General features: G+C 42.1%; 1 protein-coding gene across 1 annotated transcript in view; it reads right to left on the bottom strand.

Moving 5' to 3' along the window:
- hdac5 (histone deacetylase 5) overlaps positions 1-12,500 on the bottom strand; it is a 64,203-nt gene that overhangs the window by 17,331 nt on the left and 34,372 nt on the right. Inside the window, 7 exon segments of the mRNA XM_083523884.1 lie at positions 734-1,018; positions 1,117-1,322; positions 2,021-2,243; positions 2,332-2,451; positions 9,163-9,275; positions 9,416-9,547; positions 12,328-12,461. Coding sequence (XP_083380010.1) covers positions 734-1,018; positions 1,117-1,322; positions 2,021-2,243; positions 2,332-2,451; positions 9,163-9,275; positions 9,416-9,547; positions 12,328-12,461 — 1,213 coding nt within the window.

The raw sequence follows: 12,500 nt of genomic DNA, 5'->3' as shown, positions 1-12,500 counted from the left end.
GCCTGTGTAACTCAATCCTAATGAAGAAGGTGTGGCCTGTGTAACTCAATTCTAGTAAAGGAGGTGTGGCCTGTGTAACTCAATCCTAATAAAGGAGATGTGGCCTGTGTAACTCAATCCTAGTAAAGGAGGTGTGGCCTGTGTATCTCAATCCTAGTAAAGGAGGTGTGGCCTGTGTATCTCAATCCTAGTAAAGGTGGTGTGGCCTGTGTAACTTTCTCTGATTAAAGTTGGACTGTTTACACACACACACACACACACACACACACACACACACACACACACACACACACACACACACACACACACACACACACACACACAGCTAAAGTGGACAAGTCACACACAGTGTAGGACAGAGGGCAGACACCGTGCGTCACCGCAGCCTCCAGTTGGATTCACAGTGTGTTAAAGTGCAGAGGGTGAAGGACGATACACAAAATAAGTGAACAAACGTGTTACAGAAAAAAAGCTTAAGAGCCAAATATAGCAGAGAGCAATACTGAGTGATGCAATAACAAAGAGCTGCGATTCTGACGCTCAAAGATTGAGGAAGCGCCGGGTTTAGAGGCGCTGTTAGCCACCAGATGCTCCGAAATGCAACCATTTACAGACACATCAAAAGATCAGCTCACAACTTTATATTCATTTATATGCCATGCTAATCTCTTCACACCCTCAGAACAATGTACCAGTAAAAAAATATAAGCAAAAAAATGTTTCCGATCCTCACCTGCCTGTAGGGGTCGCCCTCTTCATCACACTCCTTCAGCTCGATGGCTTCATCCTCATCCTCGTCTTCCTCAAGATCGCTTTCCGTGCTCTCCCCTTTCAGCGGGACCAAGCGCTCAGAAGGGGGCGTGGTCTCACCAGAACTTTCTTTGCTTAGCCCCTCCCTCACACGCTCAGGCCCTTCCCCCCAGTCCTCAGGCATCTCTGCAGTTTCTGTAAGCTCCTCCTCCGTCTCCTCGGGGTGGGTCGGTGGTTGACGCGGCAGCTCCACCCCTTTAGATAGGATCTAATTGAGAGATGTTTATGTGAAAATCCGATAAACTTCCGTCCAATTCTGGATCGTGATTGGTCAGGAGGTGTTGAAAAGTCTCTAGTCAGCGTTACCTTGTTGAGCTGGTAGTGTTTCTGTTTCTCCAGGAAGTGTTGGTGCTGCTGCTGGATGACGAGGTGCTGCAGCGCCTGCGGGGTCTGTGGTAACGGAGCGGACTGCGTACGAGCCAGAGGGCGGTGCCGGGGCAGTTTACTGACCGTCCGCATGCTGTTGGACGCCCGTTCACCCGTAACTAGCGGCGACTGGCCGTACATGGGCACTAAAAGGAGCAAGAGAGTATCAGCATTACCAATACTCACGATTCGCATCTCGACGCAAAGCCGACGATACGCTACATTAAGGCTACACGTGAAGCAGCTACCAAGTGTGATACGATATGATTCACCGCATTACGATTCGATTTCGTTTCGATTCAGCACAATGCAGATCTATGGAATAAACACCATGCAATTCAATATGGTGCAGAAAGTTCACTTTTATGTCTTTGCTTCAGACAGACATCAATTTAATCAAGTGCCTTCTGACTTTTAACTCATGACTCTTTCACACACACGCCTCTGTAGTGCAAAAAAAGATGAAATGAAACCAGACGTTCTTTTCCTGTTGTGTGTGCAGGAAGTTACAGCTCTACCTCTGCCATGTTAATCTGTAATCTATGAGACTCTCAGGACACGCCTCGGTCTCTGTAGTGCTGCGATACGTCATTCACGTAGCAGCAGTGGAGAAATCGATTTACATATAAAATATTGCTCAAGGCTGAATGAATCTCACACAAAAACCAGTGGAACACCTTCCCAGAAGAGTGGAGCTAATGATAACAGCTAATAGAAACCTAATGTAGAATGGGATTTTCAAAAGGAAGCACATACCAATCTTATGGTCAGGTGGCCACAAACCTTTGTCGTATGGTGTGTGTGTGTGTGTGTGTGTGTGTGTATATGTGTGTGTGTGTGTTACCTGCAAGCAGTGCGCTCTGCTGCCGTGCCTGCTCCAGCAGGAGGACGTGCTGCAGTAGCGAGTTGTGGCTGCTGTGGCTGTTAGGAGCTGACGGAGATTCCGAGTCCAGACACACGGACACAGACGAGCCACTGGCAAACTTTCCCAACACGCCACCCTGACGTACCCCCTGCATCTGCACCTGCCGCTCGGCCTCTGACTGACCCCCGAGCTTCTGAGGAGCCTGAGGAGATGTTGGAGTAGATGGTTGGTGTGTATACAGTCATGAGAGATGTAAGGTGGAGAAGACGTGGTGGTGGTGCAGCGCTCACCGTGATGTGTGCGTTCGCCGGCAGACCCAATGAGATGTTGGGCAGAGATGGAGACGTGTACAGGCTCAGGGGGCTCACAGCTCCGTCTGCGTTTAGAGACTGGTGGAGGGAACGCAGCTGCTATACACACACACACACACACACACACACACACACACACACACACACACACACACACACACACACACACACACACACACACACACAGACTTAAGTAAGACATTTTGAGGTTCTGGACCATTTCACATCTGAACACATTTGTAAATGCTCAGGCTGATGTCAGGCTGGACTGGAAACAAGGGGTGGAGCTTAATGGACTGACCGTGGAGTAGAAACACCCTGACGTTCTCATAAAAACCCAAAAACAAAAATCCAGAATTCAAACCCAGGAACCTACAAAGTAAAGACCACACAGTAAATAAAAACATACATCTAGATACTGAACAGCAATAAAGTCCAGGACCTGATGCTGTAGAATGAGTTTCAACTGAGAACTTTATCCAGGGAAGGTTAGGATCTAAAGTCAGGAACTTGTGACCAAGAAAAAGGAACTAAATGCTTAAAAGCAGGAACTTAATTATAATTATATAATCACAGGAATTTAAGACCATGAAATAAACAGTGGGAACTAAAACCCAGGAACTAAAATGTGGGAACTTAAACACAGGAACTAAAATCTAATAACTAAACCCCAGGATCTAAATTCTTGTTACTCACGACCAGGAACAAAAACCCCAAAACTGAGGACCAGGAAATAAACTCTAGGAACTAAAGCCAAAATAAATTATGTCAAGGAACTATATTGTAGGAATTTAAGGCCAGGAACTAAACTAAAAAAATATGCACAAAAACTCATGGAATTAAAACCCAAACACTAAACGAGGAAATAAAGAACAAAAACTAAACTTTAAGAACTGAAATCTAGGAGCTTAAAGTGAAGCGTAGAGACTGAAATCTTAGAAAGAAGCTTCACTCCACAAATCCAGGATCTTAGACCTCGGGCACTAGGAGGTGAATTTTCCTTCTGCTTTGATTTTCTGAATGTGGTGATGTAAATACCAGGACAGAAGTGTGAGGTGTGAGACTTGAGTTGAGAAGGACCAGAAACCATGGAATTAAAGATGGATCATCCAGGCTCCTCACTCAGGAGTGAAGTTATAGTATAAGAACAAAAGGCAGAAATAACTATCATAATAATAATGTTAATAATAATGAAAAAAAGAAGAATATGAAGAAAAACAGACAAAGGAAACACGTGAGATTTTCCACTACAGTGACGTAAAAGCGTGAGGAGAACCTCACGCAAAACGCCGCTCGACGCCAAACTCGCCCGCAAACGGAGAACCCGGCCTTGGCTTAGATTTCCTGGCTCTGGATTTAGATCCGTGACGAGGCTCAGGGAACGGCAGGAGAAGTGTGTTTGGCGAGGCGAGGAACTGTGAATGAAAAGGCTAATTCATTCCTAGCAATCTTTTATTTTTTACCCCACCATTCAGCAGCCTGCTCTTATTCATTCTTTTACTTTTATATAAAAACCCCGGCGCACGTCTCTTTTTCTGTCTCGGTGAATCAGCCTGAGGATGCAGAACGAGATCCGCTCGGTCCGCTCGGCTCTGACGTCGCTCGTGCTCTGACTCAACAAACATCCCACTGCGCAAAGAAAAAGCGTCCAATTAGATACGGAAAAGAAAAGAAAAGAAAAGTTCACGCCGGCGTTTTTTTTCCGCAGCGGCCATGACGTCAGCGCTCTGCTCTCCTTCACAAGGCCTGAGCGTACACACTGCTGGCTATTTTTGGATAGAATAGTGGACACACACACACACACACACACACACTCACACCCACCAGGGCTGATAATGAGCCTCTGGTTATGTCGGCAGCAATCATACGAAGCGGGAGGCAAAAAAAATCATCAGGGCTGATGTGTGCTGTATTTATTGCCCCCATTCACTCCAGGCTATTATCGACCCCCCCACCCCAACACCCCACACCTCCCTGCCCTCTTCTCCTCCTCCTCCTCCTCTTCGATCTCACTCCCAGAAACCATGAATTGATTAGGCGCAGGAATAGAAACGCACTTGGTGCGGAAATGCAAAAGAATGAAATAAAACAGATTGGCGAAAAGCAAACAATTACTCAATCCCATGACAACAATGACGTAAAAACCCCCCCAAATAAACCACGAGCAGAACTGAGGTAAATCAAGCGCGCTTAACAACGGCGTGATTAGAGTTACTATATCTGTGTGCCTCGGGCGAAATGTTCCCGTGAGCCATTTCACTTAAACACAAACACAAAAACATACACAAATACAGAAATTCTTATCTCAAGCTTTCAAAACCTAATCATGCTGAGAGGAACTGAAAAAAATCCCGAAGGATATAGAGTCCACTCGCTGGACAGCACCGCTTCGTTTTACTCCACGTTTTTTTTTTTTCCCCTCCTCAAACGATTCATCGTACTTTGGAAAACACGGGTTTGAAGCGCATCGAAATGATAAATGCAGGTCAAAAGGATTCATTAGAAAAGACTTCGCAAGTAAACATAACGCGGCGAATGTATTGTAGTAGAATAACACGGTACAGGTGCAAACCATAGAGGAGCAAAATCAAACAGCACCTGACGAGCAAACCTGATGATGGCGTCGTCATGGGAACCACAAAATGGGAATTTTGCTGGTAACTGTTAACGAAGGCTGGTCGATATGACAATACGATATTGAGATCTCGATAAATGATGTTACGATACAGTTTTGAGAGATATTGTAGGACCATTTATGCACTTTTTTTCTTTTTAAAGTGCTACAGGTGTATAAGTTGTTGACGGTGTGTAAGGTGTGGAGGGAATTAAAGGAAATAAAGGTATGTAAGGTGTGTACGGTGTGATGACCTGGTGTTGAAGGTCCTGGTGAGGTTCTCAGCAAGGTTAACACCAAGGTGTGGAAAAGTGTGTGTAAGGGTGTTTAAGGGAGAGTAAGAGTGTATAAGATGTGGAAAAGTTTTTAAGAGTGTGTAAGAGCGTTAAGGAGTGTGAAAAAGTGTGTAAGAGTGTGTAAAAGTGTGTAAGAGTTTGTAAGAGTGTGTAAAGGTGTATAAGAGTGTGTAAGAATGTGTAAGAGTGTGTAAAGTTGTTTAAGAGTTTGTAAAAGTGTGTAAGAGTGTGTAAGAGTGCGTAAAGGTGTTAAAGAGTGTGTGAGAGTAAGTAAGAGTGTGTAAAGTTGTTTTAGAGTTTGTAAGAGTGTGTAAGATGTGAATAAGATGTGTAAAGGTGTTTAAGAGTGTGTAAGAGTTTGTGAAGGTGTTTAGGAGTGTGTAAGAGTGTGTAAAGGTGTATAAGAGTGTGTAAGAGTGTGTAAATGTGTTTTAGAGTGTTTAAAGGTGTGTAAGAGTGTGTAAAGGTGTTTATGAGTGTGTAAGAGTGTGTAAAGGTATTTAAGAGTGTGTAAGAGTGTGTAAAGGTGTGTAAGAGTGTGTAAGAGTGTGTAAGAGTGTGTAAAGGTATTTAAGAGTGTGTAAGAGTGTGTAAATGTGTTTTAGAATGTGTAAAGGTGTGTAAGAGTGTGTTAAGGTGTTTAAGAGTGTGTAAGAGTGTGTAAAGGTATTTAAGAGTGTGTAAGAGTGTGTAAAGGTGTGTAAGAGTGTGTAAAGGTGTGTAAGATGTGAATAAGATGTGTAAAGGTGTTTAGGAGTGTGTAAAAGTGTGTAAAGGTGTTTAAGAGTGTGTGAGAGTGAGTAAGAGTGTGTAGTGTTAAAGTGTGTATAAGAGTGTGTAAAGTTGTTTAAGAGTTTGTAAGAGTGTGTAAGATGTGAATAAGATGTGTAAAGGTGTGTAAGAGTGTATAAAGGTGTGTAAAAGTGTGTAAGAGATTGTGAAGGTGTTTAGGAGTGTGTAAGAGTGTGTAAAGGTGTTTACGGGTGTGTAGGAGTGCGAAAAGGTGTTTAGGAGTGTGTAAGACTGTGTAAAGGTGTTTTAGAGTGTGTAAGAGTGTGTAAGAGTGTGTAAAGGTGTTTAAAGGTGTGAAAAGGTGTTTAAGATTGTGTATGAGTGTGTAAGATGTGAATAAGATGTGTAAAGGTGTTTAAGAGTGAGTAAGTGTGTGTAAGAGTGAGTAAGTGTGTGTAAGAGTGAGTAAGTGTGTGTAAGAGTAAGTAAGTGTGTGAAAGAGTGTGTAAGATGTGAATAAGATGTGTAAAGGTGTGTAAGAGTGTATAAAGGTGTGTAAGAGTGTGTAAGAGATTGTGAAGGTGTTTAGGAGTGTGTAAGAGTGTGTAAAGGTGTTTTAGAGTGTGTAAGAGTGTGTAAAGGTGTTTACGGGTGTGTAGGAGTGCGAAAAGGTGTTTAGGAATGTGTAAGAGTGTGTAAATGTGTTTTAGAGTGTGTAAGAGTGTGTAAAGGTGTTTACGGGTGTGTAGGAGTGCAAAAAGATGTTTAGGAGTGTGTAAGAGTGTGTAAAGGTGTTTTAGAGTGTGTAAGAGTGTGTAAGAGTGTGTAAAGGTGTTTAAAGGTGTGTAAAGGTGTTTAAGATTGTGTATGAGTGTGTAAGATGTGAATAAGATGTGTAAAGGTGTTTAAGAGTAAATAAGTGTGTGTAAGAGTGAGTAAGTGTGTGTAAGAGTGAGTAAGTGTGTGTAAGAGTGAGTAAGTGTGTGTAAGAGTGTGTAAGATGTGAATAAGATGTGTAAAGGTGTGTAAGAGTGTATAAAGGTGTGTAAGAGTGTGTAAGAGATTGTGAAGGTGTTTAGGAGTGTGTAAGAGTGTGTAAAGGTGTTTTAGAGTGTGTAAGAGTGTGTAAAGGTGTTTACGGGTGTGTAGGAGTGCGAAAAGGTGTTTAGGAATGTGTAAGAGTGTGTAAAGGTGTTTTAGAGTGTGTAAGAGTGTGTAAAGGTGTTTTAGAGTGTGTAAGAGTGTGTAAAGGTGTTTACGGGTGTGTAGGAGTGCGAAAAGGTGTTTAGGAATGTGTAAGAGTGTGTAAATGTGTTTTAGAGTGTGTAAGAGTGTGTAAAGGTGTTTACGGGTGTGTAGGAGTGCGAAAAGATGTTTAGGAGTGTGTAAGAGTGTGTAAAGGTGTTTTAGAGTGTGTAAGAGTGTGTAAGAGTGTGTAAAGGTGTTTAAAGGTGTGTAAAGGTGTTTAAGATTGTGTATGAGTGTGTAAGATGTGAATAAGATGTGTAAAGGTGTTTAAGAGTAAATAAGTGTGTGTAAGAGTGAGTAAGTGTGTGTAAGAGTGAGTAAGTGTGTGTAAGAGTGAGTAAGTGTGTGTAAGAGTGTGTAAGATGTGAATAAGATGTGTAAAGGTGTGTAAGAGTGTATAAAGGTGTGTAAGAGTGTGTAAGAGATTGTGAAGGTGTTTAGGAGTGTGTAAGAGTGTGTAAAGGTGTTTTAGAGTGTGTAAGAGTGTGTAAAGGTGTTTACGGGTGTGTAGGAGTGCGAAAAGGTGTTTAGGAATGTGTAAGAGTGTGTAAAGGTGTTTTAGAGTGTGTAAGAGTGTGTAAAGGTGTTTTAGAGTGTGTAAGAGTGTGTAAGAGTGTGTAAAGGTGTTTAAAGGTGTGTAAAGGTGTTTAAGATTGTGTATGAGTGTGTAAGATGTGAATAAGATGTGTAAAGGTGTTTAAGAGTGAGTAAGTGTGTGTAAGAGTGAGTAAGTGTGTGTAAGAGTGAGTAAGTGTGTGTAAGAGTGAGTAAGTGTGTGTAAGAGTGTGTAAGATGTGAATAAGATGTGTAAAGGTGTGTAAGAGTGTATAAAGGTGTGTAAGAGTGTGTAAGAGATTGTGAAGGTGTTTAGGAGTGTGTAAGAGATTGTGAAGGTGTTTAGGAGTGTGTAAGAGTGTGTAAAGGTGTTTTAGAGTGTGTAAGAGTGTGTAAAGGTGTTTACGGGTGTGTAGGAGTGCGAAAAGGTGTTTAGGAGTGTGTAAGAGTGTGTAAAGGTGTTTTAGAGTGTGTAAGAGTGTGTAAGAGTGTGTAAAGGTGTTTAAAGGTGTGTAAAGGTGTTTAAGATTGTGTATGAGTGTGTAAGATGTAAATAAGATGTGTAAAGGTGTTTAAGAGTGAGTAAGTGTGTGTAAGAGTGAGTAAGTGTGTGTAAGAGTGATTAAGTGTGTGTAAGAGTGTGTAATATGAATAAGATGTGTAAAGGTGTTTAAGAGTGAGTAAGTGTGTGTAAGAGTGAGTAAGTGTGTGTAAGAGTGATTAAGTGTGTGTAAGAGTGTGTAATATGAATAAGATGTGTAAAGGTGTTTAAGAGTGAGTAAGTGTGTGTAAGAGTGAGTAAGTGTGTGTAAGAGTGTGTAATATGAATAAGATGTGTAAAGGTGTTTAAGAGTGAGTAAGTGTGTGTAAGAGTGAGTAAGTGTGTGTAAGAGTGATTAAGTGTGTGTAAGAGTGTGTAATATGAATAAGATGTGTAAAGGTGTTTAAGAGTGAGTAAGTGTGTGTAAGAGTGAGTAAGTGTGTGTAAGAGTGAGTAAGTGTGTGTAAGAGTGAGTAAGTGTGTGTAAGATTGAGTAAGTGTGTGTAAGAGTGTGTAATATGAATAAGATGTGTAAGGGTGTTTAAGGGTGTGTAAGGATGTATAAGGGCGTTTGAGAGGGTGTGTGATGATGTGTGATGATGTGTGAGGGTGTGTGAGGGCGTGTGAGGGTGTTTGAGAGTGTGTGAGGGTGTGTGATGATGTGTAAGGGTGTTTGAGGATGTGTAAGGGTGTGTGGGGATGTGTGACAGTGTATGAGGATGTGTAAGGGTGTTTGAGGGTGTGTAAGGATGTGTGAGGGTGTGTGAGGATGTGTGAGGTATAAAAGATGTGTAAGGTGCTGAAGGTGTTAGATTGTAGCTCACCTCAGCGTGGATATTTGGGACAGAGCCGCTGGAGCCGTTCTCGGCGATGGCGCTGTTGGAGCTGTTGGGGGAGCTGGGGCCTGAGCCGGGGGCGCTGCTGCACATGGAGGACACTGTGTATACACACACACACACACAGACACACACACACACACACACACACACACAGGAGTTCTTAAATACTAATAAACCATCGTCGTGTGTGTGTGTGTGTGTGTGTGTGTGTGTGTGTGTGTGTGTGTGTGTGTGTTACCCGAGATCTCTATGGCTCTCTTTTTGAAGGTGCTGATGACGGTGCCGTCTTTACGGCGGAGTAGAGGACTACTCCTCCTCTCAGCTACCTTCTGTTTTAACCGTGAACGGACCTTCAGATTGGGCTCCGATGCTGAGAGAGAGAGAAAGAGAGAAAAAGAGATAAATACACAACAAGAGAAAAATGGAGAGAACAAGAGAAAAAAGAGAAAGACAGCAATACAAAAAGAGAAAGATGAAGAGAAAGAAAGAAAGAAAGAAAGAAAGAAAGAAAGAAAGAAAGAAAGAAAGAAAGAAAGAAAGACAAGAAGTGACAAACCAGGGAAAAGAACAGATGAAGGCAGAGAGAGAGAGTGAAAGGAAGAAAGAGAAAGAGAGAGAGAGAGAGAGGGAGGGACAAAGAGAGAGAGAGAGAGAGAGAGAGAGAGAGAGAGAGAGAGAGAGAGAGAGAGAGAGAGAGAGAGAGAGAAGAGACAAAGAGTATAAAGACAGTCAGAGATGAGGATAGATGGATGGAAGAACGAGATAACCGATAATAAGATGAGAAAAAAGAGAGAGAGGTAGAGAGAAAGGGAGAGAGGGAGCAAGAGACAAAAATGAAAAGAAAGAAAGACAGGTGAATAATAAGGTCATTAAATGAAGCAACAGACTAATCAGGACCATGGACAGCTACCAAACAGTGTGAAAATCACACACACACACACACACACACACACACACACACACACACACACACACACACACACACACACACACACACACAATTAGACTGTGACTGGATTGAGCTGATGGAAGACAAAACGCAAATTGGAGCAATTACATAAATGAGATGATAAAAAAAAGTGTGTGTGTGTGTGTGTGTGTGTGTGTGTGTGTGTGTGTGTTACATTATGTAAGGGCTCAGCGTGTGTTAGCACATGAGGGGTGTGTAATAAGCAGCTTTACTCCAGGTTCACTTTCAATACTCGACGGGCAAAAGTTTGTGGACACCTGACCTTTGGCTTTGTAGAAGCCTGGTGTCTCAATACTTGTGGCACTTGTGTAGGCACTTCAGTAGGACACGTCGTCTCACGTTGATTGTTTTCCCGTTACGGCGTGACGCATTGTGTTTTATTCCCTACATTAGACCACTGGTGAAGAGAAGAACCTTCAACTCTAAAAGTGTAAATTCATTCGGAGTGTGTGGGTGTGTTAGGCTATAGCTGATAGCTATTCAGGGGAGAAAAACATAACCTGCGTTTGTGTGTGTGTGTGTGTGTGTGTGTGTGTGTGTGTGTGTGTGTGTGTGTGTGTGTAAGGGAAAGAGTGTGGGTCTGCTGCTGCTCTGATGACTCATACTGACTCACACCTGTAGACGCCCCACAGGACTAAAGCAATCTCTCTCTCTCTCTCTCTCTCTCTCTCTCTCTCTCTCTCTCTCTCTCTCTCTCTCTCTCTCTCTCTCTCTCTCTCTCTCTCTCTCTCTCTCTCTCTCTCTCTCTCTCTCTCTCTCTCTCTCTCACACACACACACACACACACACACACACTTTATTTTCCAAAGCTGCAGTTTTCGTTGCAGGGACATTCCGCTGGTCAAAACTCTTAGATATTCCTATCCTTGTGAGGACATTTGTTCAAAGCTGGGATCAAGTCAAAAACACAAACACACCTATACAAACACACACACTTTTTAAAAGCTGCTGTTTTCATTGTGAAGTCATTTAGCGGCTCAGAAGTCTCCTATCTTTGTGAGGACATTTGGTCCCCAGAAGGATAAACACGCACACGCCCACACACACTTTTTTTTAAAGACGCAATTTTCATAGTGAGGACATTTAGTGGATCAGAAGTCTGATACCAGAAATACCAGATGAGGTATTCCTATCTTTATGAGGACATTCGGTCCTCACTATGATACACATGCACACACTTTTTAAACCGCAGTTTCAATTGTGGGGACATTTAGCTGCTCCCAACTTGGATCATGTCAAACACACACACACACACACACACACACACACACACACACACACACACACACACACACACACATGCTAAGATTTTCTACTCTAGGCACTAGATACAATTCAGTATAAAGTAAATCTTAAAACCAAAATAACATGTACATGATGCAAAGAATCATAAGAAATCAAACAATGACTATGATGATCCTTGCTGAACTTGTGCATGGTTTAATGGGTCGCTATCGACTTCACTGACTTGTCACATGTACATTACAGCTGGGGTCAGCCATGAAACAGCACCCCTTGGAGGACAAAGGGTTAAGGATCTTGCTCAAAGGCCCCAAGAGTGGCAGCTTGGCAATACCAGGACTTAAACAACCTCCTGATCAGTAACCCAGAGCTTTAACCACTGAACTACTACTTTAATAACATTAATAATAGTTATAACAATAATATAATAATAATAATTATATAATATTATAATAACAATAAGTACAGAAACCTATTTCGTTAATTTGCTCCAAGACCCATAATTTCAAAAAAAAAAAAAAAAAAAAATAATAATAATCCTTAAGACTAATTACGTAATTACGATCAATATAAACATTAAAATTTATACTAATGTAAAAAATATTTCTCCAATCAAGTTCATTGGGAACAAATAGTTTGACATTCTTCATGTACATCATCAATGTTGCCCTCCTTCTCAAGTACACCTCTAGTGGTGTGGCAAAGAAATGACAAAAACAAAAGATCCTACAATGAATACAAAAAATGTTTTTGCTCAAGATATTAAATCGCATTAACCTAATTTTCATTTTAACTAAAGAAATATCGTAAAGTCGAAACAAAGCAAGGAAAGTTGTATCTGTGTATCAGTGCTTAAACCCCCCAGAAATATGCTTGGACCCCTAAATTCTGGCATGCTTCAACTAAAAATAAACACACACACACTCACACTCACTCACCTGTCTTGCGAAGCGGGAAGTCGTCTTTGCCCTCATAGGATCCTAATAAGGAGGGCAGTTTGTACGAAGGGGGTGTGCCGGGGGTGTTGCTTTGTGGTGGGGAGCTCTGGTCTATGGACGTATGGTGAGCGCCCCTACAATACACACACACACACACACACACACACACACAC

The sequence above is a fragment of the Silurus aristotelis genome, assembly GCF_946808225.1.
Source record: "Silurus aristotelis genome assembly, chromosome: 21".
NCBI classification, from domain to species: Eukaryota; Metazoa; Chordata; class Actinopteri; order Siluriformes; family Siluridae; genus Silurus; species Silurus aristotelis.
The sequence above is the reverse complement of the archived record's forward strand: the minus strand, read 5'-3'. Positions and strand labels throughout refer to the sequence as shown.